The 22,409-nt window shown below is 45.0% G+C and overlaps 1 protein-coding gene across 2 annotated transcripts; it reads left to right on the plus strand.

The window, feature by feature from the left end:
- Window positions 1-1,029: 1,029 nt before the first annotated feature.
- Window positions 1,030-17,962, plus strand: zdhhc1 (zDHHC palmitoyltransferase 1). Of its 2 annotated transcripts, none has more exons than XM_023790418.2 (11): window positions 1,030-1,696; window positions 3,147-3,365; window positions 3,876-4,051; window positions 4,404-4,505; window positions 6,647-6,771; window positions 7,170-7,325; window positions 10,011-10,132; window positions 12,365-12,453; window positions 14,049-14,163; window positions 14,387-14,486; window positions 15,271-17,962. In XM_023790418.2, exons 2-11 carry the CDS (start codon window positions 3,147-3,149, stop codon window positions 15,699-15,701), a joined length of 1,635 nt encoding a protein of 544 aa, XP_023646186.1. In that variant the 5' UTR covers window positions 1,030-1,696; the 3' UTR covers window positions 15,702-17,962. The 2 variants fall into 2 exon arrangements, with proteins under 2 accessions (XP_023646186.1, XP_072574458.1); XM_072718357.1 differs by having other exon boundaries at window positions 15,397-17,962.
- Window positions 17,963-22,409: the final 4,447 nt, after the last annotated feature.

Consider the following 22,409-nt stretch of genomic DNA (forward strand, 5'->3'; position numbering starts at 1 on the left):
CATACCGCAAATGTCATTAAAATTTGATCCTGCTGAACTTAAAACAAACATTAAGGCCAACATCGAGAAATATGTCATCATCGCAATAAAATACTACCTATAAACTACATGAAGGAAAGATATAGGAAATCTATCGCTTCACATCAATGTAATTTAACTTCAAGTTTTCCCGTACATAAAGTACATCACACAAGTTGAAATATGCATTCATTTTCAAAAGTATTTTTTAACTTAAAAAAGGACAAGCGAGTAATAGAAAATGGATGGATGAATGGAAGTTGCAGTTTTTTCCCCTCTCCAAATATATGTGCAAGTTAAGTATTCCGTTTTCCCTAAACGGCTTCTCATATATTCCCGCCTTTGTTTCCATCAGTCAAATCAGGTGATAGAGGTCAACACACCACCCCACCAAAGATACTGAAAATGGACATATGGAACGTCGGGATGTGTGAAAAAATAACACACAAGGACAACGTAATTAAAATAACTCGTCATTAGTACAGTGGTTTGTTCCATTTTGTTGTTACTATATGCACGGTTGTTGTTGTTACAGTCATGATCATTTATAAAAGCTAAAGAACGTTTTTGTGCAAAACAGCTACGTTTACTTATTGCGTATGATTATTATACTACAATTTGGGTTTTTTTATTCTTCCATTCATTGGATGTATCAAATGATAAGAATTTGTTGGGTTACTTGAGTAGGCCTATTTGACTCTGTTTCTAGTTTGTAAATAATTAACTTTAATACGTAACTGAATAACATTTTATTTAATAAACAGTGAAAACAGCGGACGGCACAGTCGACCACAAGGTAGGGATATTTGTGTTATGTTCAGGCTGCAGATCGTGTCCCCCGCTGGGTGCCCGAGTTTCCCGATCTGAACAAGCAGCTATAAATCAGATACCCGTAACTCATTTACTATCGAGCTACTCATATAGGGGGTCTGTTTCGTTTTTTTCCCTCTTCCGTAGCGGTCACCCACTGACCAATAAAGATGAAGAGTCTATTCGTTTCCAGGGCAACCGGGTCTATATCCCGGAAGTAGGGAGCAAATGGATAGAGGATGGGAGAAACCCATCGACAGGGAATAGCGATATCCAATTTAACAAAAATTAGAAAATCTTTTTCCTGGTTAAGTGTCGCAGACGGCAGTTTACTAACTTCCGTGGAAATAAACAACCCGATTATATTTAAAATGCGATGTTAACGTACCTTAAATGAAAATAGTACCATCTGTCATCTTAGTTAATAGTCGTCCGAGGGATCGACGTTGTCAGGCTAAAGCGAATAGCTGTTTTCTGCTAACCGGCAGCTCGCTTGCTAACGCAGTGGCAGTTTGGGTCGCAGCTTCGGGTCCTTTTGTAGGGTCCAGTCCATTTGGATGGACAAACAGCGCAGCTGTTGCTGCACGAGCTAAATGGTAGAATAAATATGTTAAATCGATGCGTAGCTGAATAATGTAGCTGAAGTATGTCGCTTGGATGGCGGAATTTGTCAAATAGCCACGACGCTTGGTCAGTGTTTGTAGTAGCCAGACGGAGAAGGATATGAGGTTTAATGTGAGAAAAGGGGACCGGGCGTTATGACGGAGTGAGCTGAGCGCCCAGTTCGGGCGCGGCCTGCGTCTCCGGCGTCTTCATGTCCCACAGGTCTGGTACCACGTAGCCGCTGTCATTTGTCCTCAGTGAAAAGGTACGTTTTGTTTTTTACCTCCCGGGTTTTGTGCTAATTTGGCAGGAGCCCTCTAACGCTGGTGGCTGGGGAAGTGGACTTAAGATTGTTACCGAGTAACTTAACATAACACTATCCGCCTTTTATTGTAGTGTTGAACTCGACCATCCAAAGAGTAACAGATTAACTTTCGTTAAACAAATGAAAGTGTTCAAGTCTTATTTGTACTAAACCTGTTCCGTGTTTATTTTGTTCATTATGAATAACTTAATTATGCTCACCTGGCGATTACATTTTTGTAACGCATATATTGCCATGTTTTGATTTGACATCCCTTACAGTAAAGAATTTGGTGGTTTATAACTATTATACAGTAATGAAATGTGTGATAAATCAAACAGAACAGAAATAGCACTGAGTCTACCTTCACTGGTAAAATAATTATAAAAGGCTGCACCTGAACACAGATTGGACCATTTAAGGGCACTGTGTGGTCTTTGTGACATCGGTATATCTTTGATTTGATACTATTTTAAGGTAATCTGAAGATGGCATTCTAGTTCATGAATAGGTCATTCCATTTTAATTTAACAAATTGCCAAAAAAGTTTTTGCATCACCATTTTTTGATTTTGATGAAATTTAGAATGAGAATTACACCTGCTTTCCAGGGCTCTGAAATGTTTTTATTTAAAAAAAAAGAAAGAAGAAATGTTCCCTTTGAGAAATAGCACGTTTTCATCACTGCTGGTATAATGTCTGGATAGGATGAAAAATTACATCCAGTCCAAGCCTAGGAGATTCTAGCCCAAAGTTTCAGTTTCTCATGATCATGATTCTCATGATCGTTTCACCACAACCGCTTTCCGCGCTTTTCAGCAAATCTTGATAAGTGTAAAAATACTCTTCTTGAGCTTTTCAAAGAGCTATAGCTGAGTCATGTACCTATAATGGTAAAAAAAAAAGAATTACAGCTCTTAAGAAATTCTAATTTTTTTGCTACCCGTGGTGAAGAAAAGGTGCTATACATCTCAAAAACAAAAAAAAAAACAAATGATGTCCTATAGAAGGTATGTGTGATTAGCATACCGAAATTCATCAATCAAAGATGGTGATGCAAAGGCCATTTCTTCAATTAACATGGAATGACAACGTGTGGCTCAGTGAGCTAAGCCTCTTGCCTGTGATCAGAAGGTTGCCGGTTCGAGCCCCGACCTTAGCAGAGTAGTCATGTCTGGGGGTCCTTGAGCAAGGCCCTTAACCCCCAGCTCCGTGGGTGTTGCTACAGGTGGCTGACTCATGTGTCATGGAGAGTAAGATGGAGCAGGCAAAAAGAGAATAATAATATGTCTTGGTCCTGATTGGTGAACATTGTCCCAATCTAATATGTTTATTCCTTAAACCACTTTTGATATCAAAAAAGGGCCGTCCGGAATGTAAAGATGGTTATAACTCTGACTTTGCCTGTTTAGATGGACCTCTGTAGCCGGTATCCCAACCGTACAGCCCCAGTGGGCGAGGAAGGTGCCCACAGGCCAGATCTGCCCCTGTGCTCCCGCACCAATGGCTGGAGCTGGCCCCCCCACCCCTTCCAGCTGCTGGCCTGGCTCCTGTATGCTTATTTTGCTGTGGTGGGCTTCGGCGTGTTTGTCCCCCTGCTGCCCCCACACTGGATTCCCGCTGGCTACATTGTATCCTTACTCCTAATTACTGTTATCATCTCTCCCACTAGCACTTGGCAGTGAATAGCACAGATATTAAGCATCAGGACTCAGTTAGCGTAGCATTTAGGACTTTGGCTCCGCTGTTGCACCTTGGGGGTAAAAAATTTATTCTGAATGTCTCTGGCTGTTTATTTGAGTCAAAAGGTAAGGACGTTTCCTAAGCAACATTGCAATCAATGTAAATAGCTAAATAAAATAAATTAAATCAAGTATTTTGTTATGGCATCTGTGTCTCTTAGTTTCAGGTTCCTTCCAGGATACGCATTATATCCCCAGCACACATAGATGATAACTGATAATGGGTGACTCTGGATGGCATTCTGGATGCACTGGGATAGAAATTAAAGTGAAAATGGAGTGAAACCACAACATCATGTAAAGTAAATACTAGTTGCAGAATTGTTCGGTAGGGTTACTCTCCGACAGAGGTGCTGATGGTGCCGCACCTGGCCCCGTTTGTCCTTGACTGGTCCACAGTGCACAGGCGTGACGTTTGTGTGTCACCTGCTCGTCCATCTGACTGCCGTGTCCATCGACCCGGCTGACGGCAACGTCCGGGCCAAGAGCTACAAAGGGCCCCTGCCCGTGTTTGACCGCACCAAGCATGCCCATGTCATCGAGAACTGCCACTGCTACCTCTGCGAAGTGGCTGTGTGAGTAGGACCCCTCCCGCCCTGGGCTGGGCCCACTGAGAGATGTCCATGCCATTCTGTGGTTCTGTGGGTCAGGATTGTATGCCTGTAATCTGAAGGTCACCGATTCTGTCATCGGGCCTAGAGAAAGGCCCTTAACCCAAATTACTAGAGGCAGTGGCTGATCCTGTTCTCTGATTTTCACCTGTAAGCCACTTTAGACTAAAGTGTCTGTAAAATATAATGTTTTATCCTTTGTATGACAGTAGCAGTGATCCTTGCATCAGTTTGGTTGAATTCTATGATACTATTAAAAATGGTGCCTTTTTATGTTGGTGTTGTGCTGTCCCCTAATGTACACTCTGTTTTCAAGGAGCCCCAAATCTAAGCACTGTAGCGCTTGCAACAAGTGTGTGGCCAGTTTCGACCATCATTGTCGATGGCTCAACAACTGCGTAGGCAGCAGGAACTATTGGTGAGTTCATTCACTGCCCACTAGTACTTCTCGACCGTCGTATCACCCCCCCCCCCCCTGAAGAGCCCGCCTCTGCACATTGATGTAGATACCTGAGGTACCCACTGCAATGGCCCCTGCACCAGAAACATGAAGCCAGCTAAACACCTTAATGTGAAGGAGTTGCCGGCCCCAGGAGGATGGACTCCCTGTGTGGGTCTGGTTGCTTCCAAAGTTTCTTCCTACTAGGGATTTTTTTTCCTTGCCATTGGCACCCCTGGCCTACTCCCTGGGGGCACTGGGCAGTGTAAAGGTCATTTATTGAATTAAAATGTAGAGAAAACCGAACGCAGTATATCAGCACAAACACCTCATACCAGCCATCGTGCTCAGTGATGGAGGGGTGATGATTTTGGCTTGTTTTGCAGCCACAGGACCTGGGCACCTTGTAGTCATTGAGTCTGACCATGAAGTCTTCTGTATACCAAAGTATTGTAGAGTCAGATGTGAGGCCATCTGTCTGACAGCTAAAGCTTGGCCGAAATTGGCTCATGCAAGAGGACAGTGATCCAAAGCACACCAGCAAATCTACAACAGGCTGAAAAAGAAAATAATCAAGGTGTAGCAATGGCCCAGTCAAAGTCCAGACCTCAACCTGATTGAGACGCTGTGGCGGGACCTTCAGACAGCTGTGCAGAAACGAATGCCGGCAAACTGAAATCAACTGAAGCAGCGCTGTAAAGAAGAGTGGGCCGGAATTCCTCCACGATGATGCGAGAGACTAAAAGTCATACAGAAAACTATTACTTCAAGTTATTGCTGCTAAAGGGGGCTCTACAAACGATTGAATCATGGGGTGTACTTAGTTTCTCACACATGGCTTCTCCCTTTTGACTAAATTTTTGTTAAATAAATAATGACACTGTGGAATCTGTGTGTTGTTCTGCACTAGAGGTTGGATTTAAATCATTTTAGGACCTGGTAAGTACCAGATGGTTGTTTTAAAATGATGTCCTGATACGTAAAACCTTAGAACTGAAAGGGGATGTACATTCTTCTTCACATGACTGTATAGTCAGGGGTCCTAAAGTATCATGAATGGATAGATGGATGAACTTCATTGATCCCAGCTGAGATTTTTTTTGTTACAGCAGCAAATGTAAATTACACAGCAAAATAAATTACGAGCATAAATTACAATTACACAATGTGGATCAGTACAGTACATGTCATCAAACCTTGGTACAACTTTGATTACGTGTTTTGTAATCCATGGGGTTTGCAGTCCATGTGAAGAGTTTCCATAGCCGATGGCTATAGGTCCTGAATGTAACAATGTGAGTAGGTTTTCCCGAAGGCACTGTCTGCTTGATTTAAATGCTTCATTGTGCTAATCTGAAAGTATCTCTATGCAAATCTGCCATTCTAAAGTAGTTTGTTCAAACCATAGGATATCTCAGCGCTGTAGAATGTTGGGGTCCAGTGCCGAAATGAGGCCATGAGGAAACCTTTGCCAAACCAGCTTCCTTAAGCCCTTTGTTCTGTTGTCAGTAGGTCCTAGGAGCTGGTTTCTGCATCTGGATTCAATGGGACATCAAGTATTTACAAGCTATGTCCAATTATGAAGGCACATGTCTGGGCATGGAAGTGCCCCCCCCTGTGGTGGGGGTCTAGGCCCATACAGGAAAATAAGCAGTTTGTAGACCCTGGACCTCAGGCCCCTGAGCAGATCGGCCATGATAGCCCCCTTAGCCTGATGACAGAGGATGCTGCACCATCTTCACATGGACACACCATTCTGTCTATCGGTATTAGTCCAAAGACTGCCGGCAGTAACAGTGAACTTCTGATAGAAATACATAGCTGTGTGTCTGACCCCAAGTGCACTCTGCTGTCCGACTATGGTTGACCCTTTAGAATCATAATCAAGCATTGAAAACAACAATGTGGACAAAGGTGATAAAATTTAGTCATAAAAGCACCATTTGCATTTTGTATTTCACTATCCTTTTAGCCGTTGTACATCTGCATTATTTGTTGGTTAGTGGCTAAGCTATTGTTGGTTTTTACATCTCTGCTGTCACTGAAATTGCCGTCCAGCCATTTGCATCTTCCCACTGGGCTCCCATCTAACCCCCTTTGTTACTCCTGCCTTGCCACAGGCTGTTCTTGCACAGTGTGATCTCCGCACTGCTGGGAGTGTTTCTGGTGGCACTCCTGGCCAGTTACGTGTTTATCCAGTTCTTTTTGGATCCCTCCACGCTACGTTCCGACAAGCATTTCGAAGGTAACCCGCCGCCTGCTATTTGTGTTGTTTCCCAAAACTGTCTTTTCTCAGTCTGTAAACTTCTGACAACATTTCTCTTCCCACCTCAGCCTTCCACCATTTGTTAAAGTGCTTATAGCATCAGGTTTGCTCAGAATTGAGATTGAGATTAAAAAAGTCACATTCAGGGCATAACTTTCCCATCAGTGACATTCCTAACAATGGCTGCGGTTTGTTGATGCATAAAGTGATTTTTTGATTTAAGGAGTTTAGGAGCATTTAGGAGAGCTTATGCCAACACTGCATCAGTCCCTCGGCACCTGTAGTAGGATGATTCATTGTAGAATTGTTTTTGAGATTTGTCGACGTTTATATGAGAGATTTACTCCAGCTTGCCTCAATCTTCTGTCTGCCTTCAGTGAGCAATGGGACCTTGGTGTGGTTTGTGTTCCTGCCCGTGGCCCCTGTTTCCACCAGTGGTCCAGCCATCCCTGCGCTGGCTGGCATCACTGTGGCCATCGGCCTCCTGTCCGCCCTACTGCTGGGCCACCTGCTGTGCTTCCACATGTACCTCAGTAAGTGTCCGTGATGCCCCACACTCCTGCTGCCCTCTCTGTCAGTCTTACTCCATTCTGCACTGCCCTCACTTCTGTGTCTATGTAACTGTGTGTGTGTGTGTGTGTGTGTGTGTGTGTGTGTGATGTCTCTTCCACACTCCTGCTACACTGCTGCATCAGTCTCAGTCAATGTTTACTCTAAATTGCCCTGCACTTCTGTATCAACTTCCATTAACCTCTACTCTGTGCTCCATTATACCTTATACATCTATTTATGTTTTGCCATAGTACAAATAGGGCTGCTCTAACGACTATTTTTCTATGGATTAATCTATCGACTCTTTTACCGATTGGTCGATTAATGCAGCCGATAAATTTTCCTCCAGAAGATCAAATACACCATTTTAATTAATTGTATTTTAACTACACCAAACTGTATGTTCTTGCAAGGCTTTAGATAATGGACGCCGGCTTTTTGGCACTATACAGGTACGCCATTATTTTTGCCCATAATATCGCCCTCGATAAGCAAATTAGTAGTATGCATAAAATATTAATGTGATACCCAAAAGTGAGTGGTCTGTATGAATTTGACGTACCCTTAGGCTTATTAAATCTGGCTAGCAGAGCTCGCCACATGTGACTATTTGATAAATCATGGAAGTGATAAGCACTAAAGTCAAGAAAGGGACAGATCAACAGGATAAATAAGCCATAAAGAAGTTGGTGATGTGACGCTGCTTTTTGGTGATCAAAGTACGACACTTTTTTTTGTAAATAGTTTTCAATGTTATTTCAGTTCATGAATTATTTTCTTTTATTTTATTGTGTCTATTTTTGTTTGTTTTAGTTTACGATAATAACACGGGTCCCATCAAGCCCCGTGCCGTGGAACACACACCGGCATGGTCAGTCCACGTAGAATAAGCCCAGACTTTAGCCTAAACATTTTCTCAAATGGAGATTCTCATGAGTGTATTTCAATAAGCTACAAGGAAAAAAGATATTAAAAAGCTCTGTACTAATGCTAATTTAATAAACATGAATAGACAACACTTACGGTGGTTTTGCTTGTTCTGGCGGCCCAGAATAGTGGCTGTATTTTTTTCTTCAGGTGCTCGTGCATCGCACTAGTGCCCCTGTAGTATGCCATCGAAACTTGGCGCAGTGTAAAACCACCTTTTTGTGTTGTAATAATTTGAACTACTCCCATAATTACACAGTAGTATTCAGTGAAAACATTTGTTATAATGAATTGAAGTGTTTTAGAAATCATAATGGTAATTTAATTAAAATAATTTTTAAAAACAATGCGTCGATTTTAAAATATTGATGTTGACGCATTTTCAGCCTCAATTGATTGTCAACATCATTTATAAAATGTACTAATCGCGGCAGCCTTAATTACAAATCTACAGTTTTTTGTTTAAATCATATGTAGCTGTGTATGGGCCTGTCCAGGTTAGTCAGCATTTACAATTGCCAATATCCCCATAGTCACACACTACATGTGATGGCAGCCAGAGGTAGAAAGCCTGACCTTATCTGTATTTCTTTTTTTTTTAAGTACAACATTTTTCTTTAGATAGTTATTTTTATTCATTTGTATACTTTACCATCCAAAGACATAGCAAATGTGTATGTGGATAAAACCAAGAGAGCCGATTGTCTTGCTGAACTACCTTAGAAATTGGAGACGCTGCTCAAGTCTAATTGAATCCATACCTGAGTGAGTTGAAATGGCATTGAATGAATCTTTCGTTATCATGCGCCGGTTCGATGGAAGTGGAGCCTTATTACTACCTGTTTAGTTCCTGCTTCCGTCCCGACCCTCTGTCCCAAAATGCCACCATGCTCACTGTGTCTTACCTAACCTGCATCAGCACGTCTCTCACATTAATAAAAATGGATGGATCAGCAGTAGTCTGGTTTGGGCTTCAGCTTCATGCAAATCCCAGTGTAGCCACAAGATGGCAAAAGTGAAGAGTTTATTTGAACATGGAACCAGACAGGTTTATGCACAGGAAAATGAATGTTTTACACGTACTTGTACGCTTTCTCTGTTAAAATTATGACTTGGTCCACCTGCACTTGTTGCATAAGTATCATTGAAATATCTGGTGGCATGGGCTAGTCCCTCAGCGCACGGCACTGTCCAGGTCAGCAGTTGCTTTCACTGCTTCTCATGCTGAGAAACGAGCTTTCAGTCTGTCATTACAGGCAGCCACAAGTATGGGCTTTACGATTTTTTTTTTGTTACAGCAGCAATCTACGTCTCGCTACAAACATGAATTACACGGCACATATAGCTTCAGTATAGGAAGGGTTTAAGATATAATTAAAAAAGGATGCACAGGTGAAATATCCCGTAAGTGATCTGGCCAATAGGTTAGGGTATTGCAATAATCCCCAATATGCATCATAAGCTGGAATAACTATTAGTGTCAAAGGTAGTGCAAGTGTAGAACATGAATGAACAATAAGCAGTCTGCAGTGTAAACAGTGTGCAAATATGTGCAAGTTGTAGTGGCCAATGAAAAACAATGAAGGACGATTACTCATTACTTGATGTTTACCAGTAATTTTGTACAGGATTTGCATCCCATGTACTTTACCTGTCAATAGTTTGAGGACAGTTACTAATAATGACATCTTTCATTATGTTGGCTATCCTCTGGTTTTTCTTCTTTTCTCTTTACCCAGTGTGGAACAGGCTGAGCACGTATGAGTATATTGTCCGGCAACGGCATCGCCAGGACCCTAAGGGATCTGCCAAAGGCCCCTCGGAAAGCAACCCAGCACCACCCAGAAACCAACCGACGAAGGTAGAGAGTCTCTGGCCAGTAAGAGTGCCTTCAGATGTGTGTCATTTAACCTCTGTCAGCACTGCTTGATCCATGGTCCATGTGGCAGCTCTATGACCGCTTTCTGCCTGTACTGTAGGTGGGGGTTTAAATCGTAACTGCTGTGGGAGGTCAATGCCTCCATGCTGAGCATTTACTGCCCACACTCTGGTATCAGCATTTCTGAGGATCAGAACTTTGGCAGAATTGAAGAAAAAAAAATATCAGCCATACGTTTTTTTTTTTTTCCTCCTACCCTTGAGATATGAAAGACTTGGTCTTGATCTAAAGCAGCCTGTAATAGATCTACCTGCCATAAGGCATTTCTCCTTGTCTCCACTTGCCCTTGAAGATTAAATCAAGTCCTGGAAATTTGATCCTATGTGAAAGAATGGGAGACAAGCCTTTGAATGCTTTCCACAAGCTGCTTTGCTTGGTTAAAGTCGGAGAAGCATTGCCTCATCTCCGCTTGCCGCGGGCTGCTGTCCTTTTATCCACCTGGGCCCCGAAATCGAACTCCCATTTGCAAGCACACCTGTTGTTTTCATTAATTTTTAGACAATCCTATCTGAAATGACAAATGTGTTTTTGGGAGGTGAAACGCACACCGTGTGGAAAATGGGGGTAGCTTGTTCATCAACTAAGACCCCGAAACGGCACTTGGTCACATGCACTTGGGTTTGAGTAGCTCAGTACCCTGTGTATAATGCGGTCTTTTGGTCCAGGTCTGGGCCTTTTAGTCACCTGGGACAGTTGGGCTGATTTTGGTGCCGTGTTCGTTCTACACTGAAGTCAGTTCCGCCATATTGTTAGATCAGATAGAACAGGTGACAGGTGCTGGACAGGTGTTAACAGCTGAAGATGATGAGGGATTTACATTGTAGCCAGTGCCGGTCTGTCACTGCCTGATGGATGAGGATAATCATGCCTGCGATGTCGCTCCATGGGCGTGTCTGGTCGCACCGTATCTCATGGATTCAGCAGAGCGCCTCACTGACTGCACCCCACGGTAGAAATGCTGCCGTCAATCCGCAATGCCCCATGCCACAGGAATGTCACCGGCTAGCATGGTATTGGCGTAACCCAGGAGACCTGACCGTGCACCAATGTGGGGAAACTGTGGTCGACTCCTTGTCTCTGAGGGCAATTAATACATTCCCTGGAAGTGTAGCACCATTCCAGATAAACGCAGAGTAGAGGAAATCGGGGGTGTGACAGTGAGGTCATTTCCTTTTCCTGAGGAGAATTACCATCGAGAGAGATGAGTGAAATGCCTTTTGGACATTGGACTGTATTTAATTTATATCAATGGAACTTCTCCAAATGTTTATTTTTGTTTCATCCCAAGTCAAATTCTAGTTGAATGCACTTGATGGCGGATTGAAAGATTTAATTTCTTATAAGCAGTTTGACGTTTTATGCTCCGTATTTCTGTTTCCTTGTTAGAAATGTCTGTTCAGGCAGACTTGGGGGAGTGGGGAGGAGAGAGACAGATTTATCTTTTTTGATGACATGTGAACAGAAGCACATTGTCATGATCTTCACACGGTGCGATCTGCTTTTGGCATGATTCTTCAAAGCCCTCTGACCTTTATTCTTAAGCTGACAGTCAGCTGCCAGTCATGCCTAAGCGACTTCAGGGTGACACTGAAATGTCCGTCAACTGTGCCGGCTGCGTCTGTGGGTGAATCGTCTCCCCATGTGTCTTAGCTGCTCCTCTGTGCTACCGGGGGACCCTCTGGGTTGGGTTCCACCCCCCCCCCCCTGCATGAATCAGACTATGCCTCACTGATAGCGACTCTGTCCTTCAGTCACTAGGCTGTCGTGTGAAGGCTCCGCTGAAATAGGTCTATCTTCACCTCTCACCAGTCATATAAAATGGTTTCACTAGGTGTTTTAATGCTGCAGAAAGAGCTTTCAGATGGTAGCACCTATCAATCAAGAAAAATATTTGTCTCGCTTAAGTTTTTATGGCAGATTTTAAAAACATTTGCTCTGTAATTATTATTTTGCCTTTGTTTTAAGGGTTTTTTTTTTAACAATGTACCTGTTAGATTTGGATGTGGTTCATTGTATTATAAATTACATTGTAACACTATCCACCCAGGAAGTAGGTCCTTACCCAGAATCCCTTGCCTTTATAATGATCTGTATGTGCCAGTACTTGATAAGGAAATGATATTTAACACAATTTCCCCTCCCACCCTACACCAGGATGTGAGCTATTCAGGAACGCTGGGTTACACCAATGCTGAGATGGATGTGGAGGAGTCCGTTGCTGTGGCAACACGGGCAGGACCAGAGTAAGCTTCCCGCAGGACCCCCCCCCCCCAGTTCACAGCGGCAGTTTATTGGGACGGGTGGGAGGGGGGGCAGCCGTGTTGTGTCCCTGGGCGGGAGCCCGACAGTCACCTAAATCACCCTATAAATGAGCAGAGAGAGGAACATGATATCAGGGCCTCAATTTGACAGGCAAGAAAATGGCAGCTTGTCAACACTTTGCGCTACTGCGTTACTAAGAAATAAGAGATCTGCAACTGCTGACAATTTGTCTTTTATTCAATACATAATTAATTCTTTTGAGGAAAGAAGTTTACTCCAAATTCAAAAGGATTTAGGAAGTTTTAATCCAGACTTAATTGGTCTTTTTTCCCTTAGAGCTTGAGGGTTTTAAATGTTAAAATGTGTAAGTGAGAACCTTGACTTCAGATTTTGATGATCTGTTGTCATTGCAGTGGACCGGTTGGTGCAGGTTTCATTACACACAATAAACAGTCGCTCATTTAGCATTAACGTTAAATTCATAACAGAGATGACAAATTAGACATCATAGCTGTTGCCATGGAGTCTGTTTTCTTAGGAAAAACAAAATACTGTAAATCAAATTCTTTTCCCATGACTTAGATAATTTGTGGTAAGAACAACAGTGGATATTGTATTCGTGTATAATTGCAAGACTTAAATTGGAGAACAGTGTGTCCTCGATGTTAGTGGGTATAGAGCAGTGCATTTCTGAAATACATTGTGTAGGCTGTTAATCTATCCTATATTTTGTCATTCTGAGCATAAGATTTGTAATTCCCGCTTTGGACACGGTGGCAAGCAGTAGTGCAGGTTTGCAGTGTCAGTGCAGTAGTGCAGGTTTGCAGTGTCAGTCAGTGTGTGAGTGCAGTTGTGCAGCTCGATGCACCAGTTCGTATATTGTACATCAGAGTGCACTGTATAGCCATAAGTACCCTGCAGAAGGATCAATTACTATTACAGTTGTTGGAATAATGCCTGGGTGGTGATGGCGGCTTGGCCAAAACTGGCAAGGCATCCAGGTCACGCCTGGCTTTCAAACGACTGCCCTCCTGCTAACGTTTATGGAGGATTTTGTTTGGCATCTCAGAAGTATTACGCTGCAGCACATAGAGGCGCGTATATCAAGAGGGGGGCGGCTGTGCGACTGAAGTTGGCTCATCATGGTCTCCCAAAGGGTGTGTCCCTCCATGTAGATATCTCTGAGAAAAAAGTTGTTTACTGTGTATGCAACTGCATCATTGATAATTGCACTGGAGTGGAATGGCTTTACAAATAGTTTAAACAGTGACAGGATCGGATTGTTTTAAACCTGCACATCCACAGCAAAGTTCTTACCCTGAAGTAGTGTTTCTTAAGCTGGTGGGCAGCAATTTGCAGCTTCTCAGTTTATAAGCTCTTCAACACTGTAGATTCTTCGACCCTCCTCCAAGAAGCATGTTTTGGAAAACTCAGAAATGGTATAAAAAAAAAAATTAAAAAATAAAAAAAAAAACCACATGATAGCAGTGTATGAATCTTATATAAGCCGCGATCTTTTCAGCTCATGGTTCTCATAGAAGGCCGCTCTCCCTCTCTGGTTCTTGCTGGGACGCAGGTTTTGCGGTAATGGGCGGGTGAGGAGTCTGTCCCCCCAGACGCCGGAGGGTGAGCATTTTCCTGTTGCGTACGCTGAACACGAACTGAACCGTCACCCCCAGAAACACACGCAGGTACGAGCCCCGGGGGGTGGCCATCTCAGGGTGTGGGAGGCCTCTGTGCTAGAGAGATGGCAAGCGGCTTAGCGGTCAGGCTAACGGGTGTTCGATAATGCCTATATTTGTGGTGCTTACGCTCCTCCTAGTTTATTTTGGGCCATTGAATCATCAATGTGAGTGGACGTAATGTGTATGTCTGCAAGCGTCCTGTAAACAGCATTGATCTTCCCCTTCACAGAAGAGGAAGAAACGGAAGGTGCACAAGGTCCCTGCTGAGCTCGCCGATGATCGACCCGGGGGGTCCACCAGCAGGCCCCCTGCGGACGCTGTGGAAGCAGGTGAGACTCTCCACTGGTGCTGTGGTCTTTCCCATGATTGGTTACATGCCTTCACTGCTGCTGGCATTCTGGTGCTGGTAGTGTGTTTAGATATGTAGCTTTTTAAATGTTAGTATTTAATTTTAGTAAAGACTTTAAGTATATGGGCCGTGCCACAGTTACTGTGAAAGAATAATTCAGATTCTGGGACACTGTTCAGATTCCGTCCATCGATCTATCCGTCCTCCAGCTGCTCGTCTCTGGTAGGGTCCTGACAGGGGCCTGGAGGCTGTCCCAGGCAGGGGAACATTCCAGACAGGAGACACACAGGGCACAGGGAGAACATGCAAGCTCCACACTTACGCACAGGAGAACGGGATTTGAACACCAAACTTTCTTAATTGTGAGGGAACAGTGCAAGCCGCTCATGTAGTTTGGGACGCAGTTTGGATCCTCTGCAGTGCATAGCTGTCAGGCAAGATTTATACCTCCCCACAAGGCAGTCTTCGGAGAATGATGTCACCAGGGCGGGGGTTGGGGGCGGGAGATGAGGTCCCGCAGATCAGGACTCATCGAACTGAATCATTTTCAGTACTCATGCCTGCATTTACTAAGGGTTTGTCTTTCAAGTACATGTTTCACACTTATTAAAAGCAAGTAACTACCTGACTGTAGCTCATTTAGTGTCCGTATTTTTGTGGCAAATGTAACTACCTGACAATGGCCTGCTTAGCATCTTAGCACCATGGTGGTACTGTGTTTGAAAGATGGCCTCCTTTTGTGTCCCTGCTCTTCCCTCCTGTAGACCCCTGTGTGGTCGCCCTGAGCCAGGGCCTCCCCTTCCCAGCATTCCCTGTGCGGGCTTCCCTGCCCCCTATGGCCCCCGTGCGGGCAGCCGGCCCCCCCGCTGAATATCACTCTGACTCTGCAGAGTCCCTGGAGGAGATTCCCGTGGTTCTGGCACGACTGGGCAGCGCTGCCCCGGTGGGGTCCAGGCCCCCACGTACGGCCCGTTCTGCCTCGGCCTTCCACCACACCTCCCTCCCTGCCACCGCCGTGCAGCACACGACCTCCCCCCAGCTCAGGCCCAAGCGCAAGGCCCCCCCACGCAGACCAGCTGGCCAAACGCTGGAGATGGTAGCCCAGGAGCCGGCCGTGTTCGTCAGCCGGAGTAGTGGACAGAGCCCCTGCGCTTGGGATGGGCCCAGCCCCAGGACAGGAACCCCCTCAGCATAGGGAGGCTGGGCTGTGGTGGGCGGGGCTTCCCTGACTCTGGTGCTTATCCAATTGCAGCTGATTGGAGGACATGCCGTGTGATGCCTTTGGTCTTCTGGTGCCATAAAAGCAGCGTGTCTCCACACGCTTACCACTCCTACAATAAGGTGACGGTGGAATCCTCATTCCTAGTGAATCGCTGCACTTCCTAATACTATGACTCCAAGAGATATTTTTATAGTAAATGTTTTATTTATTCTTATTATAAATGCCAAAGCTTATAAACATTCTATTTCTGAAAGACAATAGCTTATTTATTTATATGGAAGTAAATTTGTTCCCCGGTACAATTGCATTACCTCAAAATATAGATTCTTTTTTTTTTTTTAATATATATGTCCACTTTCAAATTTTATTCAGCCATCTCTGCACTTTTGTAAAAATCTTTCTCTTGTACTATTGCATCCATCCCTGTGTTGTGATTAAGTCACTGTGGATTGGCTGGGAGCTTTGCACGAAGAAAAATTTTGCATCCTGTGTAAGGAGAGCGAAACGCCTGAACCGAATCCGGCTGTGTTCATGTTCACAGCCTTCCCTGTTCGCCTCGGCCCATAAGCGTTTCCTGATGACGGCTTGAATAAACGGGCTTGCGTTGCGGCCCTGTGTTCAGTCTCTCTGGTCGCGTCACCATGACGTTGGCACATCCCCTGTGTCATGCTGCATGGATGCTTTCAGGCTGCAGAGGAGTCTGGGAGATGCAGGAGCGCATGGCCCCATGCGACGTGTGTGCCGTGTTGTGTGAGCGGTAAGTGGCATGGGATTGGCGCTGGAGTTCGAGCAGCCAGGCCGAGGCGTGGCAAAGCGTGGCAGACGGCTCACCCTTCCTATTGCTGCCTTCGTTTTCTCCCTGCTGTCGCTAAACCCCAAATGAAAAGGTCCCGGTAACTTGCCGGCTATGGCAGCGCAGCGCCAGGCCGGGAGCCCAGCGGCCAGCAGCACCCTGGAGAGCTGCTCTGCCAGAGCGACCTCGCTTTCATCCTGCCAGTCATTTTGGTTTATTTTCGGTTCCTGAAGAGGATTCAGTTCCCATCCGCGCTGCCAGCGAGTAACAACCTGTTTCTCTTTTATTTATTTTTTTGCCCAACAAATGCAGAACCAAGACTGCAGGTTTAACGGCTCATGAGACCATCCACGGCTTCCTTTGGTTCTCTGTGAGGACATTAAAATGATCAAGGCCTTATGTCTAATAGCCTGAAGTTTTGGCTTAATTCAGGTGTTCAGTCGGTGGTCCCTGTTAGGTTTGGTGTGGTATGTTAACAGGATTCCAGTGTGTGCTCAGTGGCCTTCACTGGATTCAGCTCTGTAAGCCAGAAGGAGGGGACTTTGTCATAAGACCCAGTGCTGCAGCCAAACCAGAGCAGTGACCCCTCCCCAATCACCTCTGCCAGGGTCAAAGCACAATAGGAAGGTCAAAATCAGTGAGCCAATCTAAGACTCGCTAATCCAGATGATGTTTTACAAAAGCCTTTTTATGTATCCCTATTCTCAGTTAGTGTCCAGCAATCGCTAAAAATAACCTTTGCTTTTCATTGCTCGAGATCTTCCCTGGCTCGAATCATCGATGTAGTTTGTTTTCTCGGATGACACGCGCCACAGAAATCGCTGGAACTTTCTGTTCCTGATGCAGCTCTCAGCTCTCATGGGGGTTCCAGCTCTGGTATACAGCTGTGATGTGACGGTCCAGTACAACTAACCCCCCCCCCCCCCCCCCACTGGAAAGTCACAACCCTGCTTTGTGTGCTTTGTACGTATTGTGCATTGTTTTGCTGGGACGGTCTTCTCTGGCACCCCCAATCCTGCCAGCTGCCACTAAGTCATCCTGCACCACAGCGGAATAGTGAGGGTCTCCATGGAAACGGTGACGATTTCATAACAGTGTCAGTGAAGACATTTTGAAATGAAAGGGGACTGAGACTGTCTGTGAGAGGCCAGCTCCAGTGGGCAGCCGGTCGTGTGACCAGGACAGTGCCCTTTCCTGTCCATCCATGTTTGTCTTAAATCAGCTGTACTGATCAATGTCATTGTCTCTTTATACACATTTTATTTAATAAAACCGCAAAGAGCTAAATGCACCCGAAGGGCCTGCTGTTGTTAATATGACATTCTCAGAGTCTTTGGAAGCATTCAGCTATGTGACCTTTGCGTCTTCAATGCCTGTCTCATTTTATACATCTGAAACAGGTCTGTATTTTGTAATTAAACTAATTTTCCTTTGCGTGTAAGTCTGGTTGTGTGTTTTTTTTTACTGCATTAGAGATGGGATGGTGGGATGGTTGACTTTTGCATTGTACCAGTATAAATGTTTTAAATTTGATATATTGTTTGTAGTGACAGTGTTCTTCACCTTAAGTACATTACATTAATTACATTACATTACATTACATTACAAATTTCATTATCTTTTGTTCCTGTGATTGTCCTGTGAATTGTCCCACAGAATATCTCCATCATTCTCCATTGTCCACAGGTGCCTGCTGTTTTTACTCCGTCTTTGCACATTCCCAGTCCGTTTTTCCATGTTTTGTTTTTTTTTTTTTTTCTTCCCAGCAGTGAGTGCTGGGGCAGCTACTTCCGAGCACATTAAAGCAGATCGATGGTGGGATTTAGCTCTTCCAGCCCAAAAGTCTGCCGCAGCCCACACAGTGCGATTCCTGGGGCCAGATGGACGACAGGCAGTCCAGCATCCGTTTACATCCCGAAGAGACGGCAGCTAAATGGAAGCATATGTGATGGGATGCTGCTCTCGACTGCTGTTTTTCTAGGCGTCATGGTGAAAGTCAAGGTGTCCCTGCACAGGCCTTACAGCCATCAGAGCAGCGTAACATTTTTAACATACAGATGACATACTTTGAGTCTGAGCTGGAATGCAGTGCAGTCAGATTACCCTTTTATGTTTGCTATCGCGTTCCCTTAGAAACATTGCTGTGCTTAGCCGCTCAGCAGTTGCCGTCGCCGTGGGAACGGGGTGAAAAACACTTAGAAATCAAGCCGCTTCCTCAATTTGGTTCGCGTCCCAAAGAAAACAGCTGCCGGTGCCCCATCTGGGCTTGTGACGCCCGTGGGTTCTTTCGGAGATGGGGGGGAGCGTTGAGGGCGGCCCAGAGCATCGCCCACCTGCCCTCATTGCACGCGGCTCCGTGTCCCTTTGTTACGGTGGAGGGGCCAGCAGATGGACATCTGTTTCCTGTCAGGACCTTGTCCGCCCCCCCCCCCCCCCCTTCCTTCTGAAGTGTGGTGAGCTCACAACAGCCCATGATGAACACCCTCCGTAGGGGCAGGCTTACATTAAAAGCAACAGCGGGTAACCGTAAGCTGATGACACGACCATGCTCGTCTGTCCATAAAAGCCCAGTGCTTCTCGATCCATCAGCCTTATTCAATTACAGCACTACTCCAGAGAGTGCCTTCCCCCCCCCCCGCCCCAGCTCTTGCCGTGCCATTAAGGTCTCAGACGGAAATTTTAAATGGATTCAATCAAAATAATTAGTTGAATCTGGTGGATTCGGGAGTCGGGCTGGAATAGAAAGCTTTTTGGGTTTAGCAGAAAAGCCTGTGTGATGTGTAAAACACAGAATCTGTGCTGCCCCGAGAACGCCACCAGAAAGGCCCTTCTCTATGTCGTCTTTCAGTCCTGCTCACTAAGGCAGGTTCATTGTTTTTTGCCAATTAATTAATGCTTTTTATTCAGTGCACGCCATTTTGCCCATTTATTATGGTACTTCTTGCACGTCAGTGTTTAAATTTCCTTACCCAGGTGTGCAATGGTAATCTCCCGTTCTCTTTAAGCCTGTTTTCATTTCAGTAGTTTGGTGTTTTCAATTTGGTAACAGATGTGAGCCCCTCCACTGCAGCGGCCTGTCCCTTGGGAGGCTGGTAAACTTTGAGTCCGGAGCAACAGCAGGGACAAGCCTGCTGGCCACAGAGTCCTGCAGGTGCTGATAAGTCCCCTTTACCCCCGTATTCAAGATCAGACCTCAGTGGCCAAAAGTGCACCGTGCATATAGAGTACTGGGCAAAAGTCTTAGGCAGTCAAAGGAAATGCTTTAAGGCTATTTATCTGGGTTGTACGTATCTTAGCTCAGAACAAAGCACAATTTAATATTAAAAGATGCAAATTAAGAGTGACAAAATTAAAACAGGAATTTCTTTTATTCTGTAAAAAGTTAATGATATCTTGTTGCAGGGCTAGAACGCCGCTTCAGTTCCCAAACCTCTTCCAGCTCAGTTAATTAATTAGCTTAATTAGTTAACTCAATGAGGTATTGAGTATCCAAACAAGGTGGGGTAGAGGTCGTGTAAAAAAAATAAAATAATAATACGTGAATAATAAGTGAATTGAACAGTTGCTGCAGGTAATTTTAGAAGAGGTTGACACACTTTGATGCCCATATTTTCATGATGTATAATATCATTATTTTGCACTAATATGAAGATCATTTAAAAAAGCATTTTTCTGCTCATGAAGTCCTGCATATCGCCAAAACGGTTGTTTCCATCTTGGTTATTTCCTAATGGCTGCTTTCTAGCTCTCCTGGGAATGTGACTAGCGGCCATGCAGCTCCCCGCGGGGCTGCCGTCACCAGGGGCGGATTAAGGTGCACAGAGGCCCCTAGGCTACAGTAGTCTGTGGGCCCCCCAACCCCGCCCCCCTCCGCGCCAATGGGGGCCCCCTTGCAGGCTGGCACACGTGGGGCCCCTAGGCTTAAGCCATATCTAGCCTGTGCGTTAATCCGCCACTGCAGCACCGACAGCGTTTCCCGGTGAAAGGTGTGATGGCTTCTTGGCTGCTGATTGGTGGGAGCTTGTTCCTGTCTAACAGACAGCAGGAGGCTTTTCGCCGGGTTTCATCAGTGTGCATTTCTGCTATTAATGCAAGAAAAACTGGACGGCATGAGGAAGACACAAGTGTTGGTTGTATGCAATGGTCTTACTTCTGCTGATCTGGTTCTGGTTGTGAGACTGACTTCAGCAGGCTGGTGTGTTTGTGATTAAACAAGGCATCGGCAGGATCCCTGAACGTGATCAATGCCTGATGTTTGTTCACACCTAACGGTGTGGTTGCTGCCACCTTAAATAACACCCTGATTTATTGTTCTGTGGACCTACCTGCTGAATCACACTTGTGGTTGATCCACTTGTCCTCCAGTGGGAGATGCCTCAGATGAAATACTTCCCAGCACAGCTACAGTAATCAATAGGTTCAGAACTCGAGGTCCTCGTAAAACCAAACCATTGCTGTAGATGTGTGGTCTGTGCGTTCCACATCTGCCGGACTTATTCAGTGGACCTGGTAGCTGCGTTGTTGGAACCTGGCCGGGTCCATATGACCTAAGCGACGTCGTCTGAGGTCATCCAAGGCTACTGGATAAACCCATTGGCCATGATTACATTTCAAACATGATGCAGATGTTTGTGTTCTGGGAAGCTATTTTAGTGCAATTATGGTGGAACAGCAAAAGTTAGGACAGCTTTCTCATTGTTCAGAGGCAGAAGGGGATTCCTGGTCCAGTTAACAGAGGTGAGCAAAGGTCACATCTCTGCTGGCTTTATTATTTAGCTACTTAGCAACAACAATAATTGTTGAAGCAATTCATGTTATGTACCAAATGGTACAACAAGCTAGACCCTCCTGGGATATGGACCTGCAACTTTATGGCAATAACTTGGGTTCCTTGACCATTGTACCGGCCACAGCTCAGCCACACAGGCTCCAGTGCTTCCAAGCTGATCAGACTATCTCTCTAATTTTAGGACCATTACAGGTCGCTGCCGGCAGTGTTCCCGACACATTTTGGTAGGTTTTGGCTTCAGAGGAGAGAGTGAGTCTGGTGTGGTAGATCACAGCTCATTGGAATTGCCAGGAGATCAGAAATACACCCCATCCGGTATGCAAGTGAGTCCTGGCTCTCGGAAGTGAGTCCTGGCTCCCTGAAGTGAGTCCTGGCTCCCTGTAGTGAGTCATGGCTCCCGGAAGTGAGTCCTGGCTCCCTGAAGTGAGTCCTGGCTCTCTGAAGTGAGTCCTGGTTCCCTGAATTGAGTCCTGGCTCTTGGAAGTGAGTCCTGGCTCTCTGTTTTCTAGACCAGTGTTTCCCAATCTGGCCCTTGATGACCCACAGACGGTCCATGTTTTTGCATATGCAGTCCTGTGCAATAGTCTTAGGCAGTCAAAGTAAATGTTTAAGGCTAGTTATCCGGGTTGTAAGTGTATCTTAGCTCAGAAAAAAAAGCACAATTCAATATTAATACATGCAAATTTAGAGTGAAAAAATAAACACTGACTGGAATTTCTTCTATTCTGTAAAAAGTTACTTGTGTGTAACTTAACTTGTAATATATCTTGTAAGTTATCTTGCTGCAGGGCTAGAACACTGGTTCAGTTCCCAAACCTCGTCCAGCTCAATTAATTAATTAGCTTAATTAGTTAACTCAATGAGGTATTGATTATCCAAACAAGGTAGGGCAGTATATTGTATGATTGCTGCAGATACCTTGATGATTTTAAGAAGAGGTTGACGATATATGCAAAAATGTGGACTTTCAGACAGGGAGCTGGGAGGGAACAAAAATTTGGATTGGCTGTGGGTCCCTGAGGGCCGAATTGGGAAACACCGATCTAGACCAATGAGGGGCCGTTTGGATCATGGTTTAAGTATAAGCATGAGGGGGTAG

Source organism: Paramormyrops kingsleyae, chromosome 11 (genome assembly GCF_048594095.1).
Source record: "Paramormyrops kingsleyae isolate MSU_618 chromosome 11, PKINGS_0.4, whole genome shotgun sequence".
Taxonomy (NCBI): Eukaryota; Metazoa; Chordata; class Actinopteri; order Osteoglossiformes; family Mormyridae; genus Paramormyrops; species Paramormyrops kingsleyae.

Bases quoted from the DNA above. Each gene is read 5' to 3' on its own strand.
- zdhhc1 (XM_023790418.2), top strand. From the start codon at position 3,147: ATGGACCTCTGTAGCCGGTATCCCAACCGTACAGCCCCAGTGGGCGAG. The intron at 14,164-14,386 runs GTACGAGCCCCG...TCCCCTTCACAG, and splicing joins ACCCCCAGAAACACACGCAG to AAGAGGAAGAAACGGAAGGT. The intron at 14,487-15,270 runs GTGAGACTCTCC...TCCCTCCTGTAG, and splicing joins TGCGGACGCTGTGGAAGCAG to ACCCCTGTGTGGTCGCCCTG.